This window comes from Aplysia californica, unplaced genomic scaffold, assembly GCF_000002075.1.
Source record: "Aplysia californica isolate F4 #8 unplaced genomic scaffold, AplCal3.0 scaffold00044, whole genome shotgun sequence".
NCBI lineage: Eukaryota > Metazoa > Mollusca > Gastropoda > Aplysiida > Aplysiidae > Aplysia > Aplysia californica.
Window position 1 is genome coordinate 1,209,063 of NW_004797314.1, and position 1,503 is coordinate 1,210,565.

At 40.3% G+C, this 1,503-nt stretch overlaps 1 protein-coding gene across 1 annotated transcript in view; it reads left to right on the top strand.

Moving 5' to 3' along the window:
* The first annotated feature begins 289 nt into the window (after positions 1–289).
* Positions 290–1,503, top strand: part of LOC101844982 (sodium-coupled monocarboxylate transporter 2-like) — a 21,905-nt gene continuing 20,691 nt past the window's right edge. Inside the window, exon 1 of the mRNA XM_035968181.1 lies at positions 290–513. Coding sequence (XP_035824074.1) covers positions 328–513 — 186 coding nt within the window. The 5' untranslated portion in view covers positions 290–327. The remainder of the gene's footprint in view (positions 514–1,503) is intronic.

Consider the following 1,503-nt stretch of genomic DNA (forward strand, 5'->3'; position numbering starts at 1 on the left):
GCTCTCTCTCTCTCTCTCTCTCTCACTCGCAATTCTTTAGTCTCCCCGTCAGCCAAGCACCTACCAGTAAAAATATAACATCGTTGTGACAAGTATACATTTGTGAATAAGCTACAGCTATAGCTACAGCTGTTTTTTGAAAATCTAAATATTGGGGGATTCCGGATTTCATATGAGAGTTTGTTCCATATAATATGTGGAAAAAGTAAGGGGAAAAACGCTCGCCGATTGCCCTATAATTAATAAGCAACGTTCTTTCAAAGCCTTTTCCCTATCACAGGAGTATTTTGACGGACGCGCTCTGAGCTCTGGCAGTAGAGAGCGACCATGGAGGTTTTCCGTTTCCACATAGCTGACTATATCGTGGGGGTTCTTGTGATGCTGGTGCCTGTGGCGATTGGCGTGCTGTTCGCTGTCAGGGACAAGGACAGAGCCACCAGGGAGGAGTACCTGTTGGGTGGTCGGCAGATGCACCTACTGCCGGTTTCCATGTCCATCTTCATCACATTCCAGGTGAGTAGTCCATTTGGACAGCATCACTGTGCTATACCTTTCAATCATAATGAAACTTATGAGAACGTACAACATTTGGATATTATGACCACAATTCTTGTTCAGACTCTATTATCTCGCCATTCTCAATGTCTCGTCATTTTAGCTAACAAACTAAAAAAGATAATATTGATAATCATGGAAGATAATGCTGAAGAAGAAGAAGAAGAAGAAGAAGAAGAAGAAGAAGAAGAAGAAGAAGAAGAAGAAGAAGAAGAAGAAGAAGAAGAAGAAAGGATACATGGCAGAAACAGAGGAAGGTATGAACAAAACAGACGTTTATCTAGTCCTTAGGCGAGCAGATGTAGTCAATTTAATGGGTAGATCCTATGCAAAGAAAACAGCAGGGGATGCTAAATAGGACGTATTCTATGAAGCACTTTGCAATACGAAAAAAACTGACAAAATTCTTCCTGTGAGCCAGCCAAGATTATGGTTCCCTCCAATGGTTCAAAAATTCCCCCTTTTTCATAGTTTCATGGCGATTGTAGTAAAGGATAACGAAGCAAGAGCAGGAAAAAAAGAAAAACAAAATCTATTTGATGTTTGTGGTTTCTCGCCATTTTCTCTGCAGTAAACTTGGTGTGCCTCTAAAATACATAACATGTGAAAACGACCCGAGAGCAGGACATAAACTTTTTGAGAGCGAAGACAACCTAGCTGCATCAGCTGATTGTCGTATACGACTCTACGGTCCGCCCATTTATTGGTCAAATTGGTGTCAATTGTATAACTAGTATCTGATGTTTGTCTCCAGGTGTTATTACCAGGAAGTAATTACGTATTAGTTCGCATGTTGACATATTTAGAACATGTTGCCAAGTTTTGTTTCATTCGCTAGCTATCGTGGAACTAGTTGTAATATAATATTTAGCTGGTGGAATGTGTTAGTAGATGTGTATGTATATATGAATGTATGTGTGTGTGTATGTGAGAGAGAGAGAGAGAGAG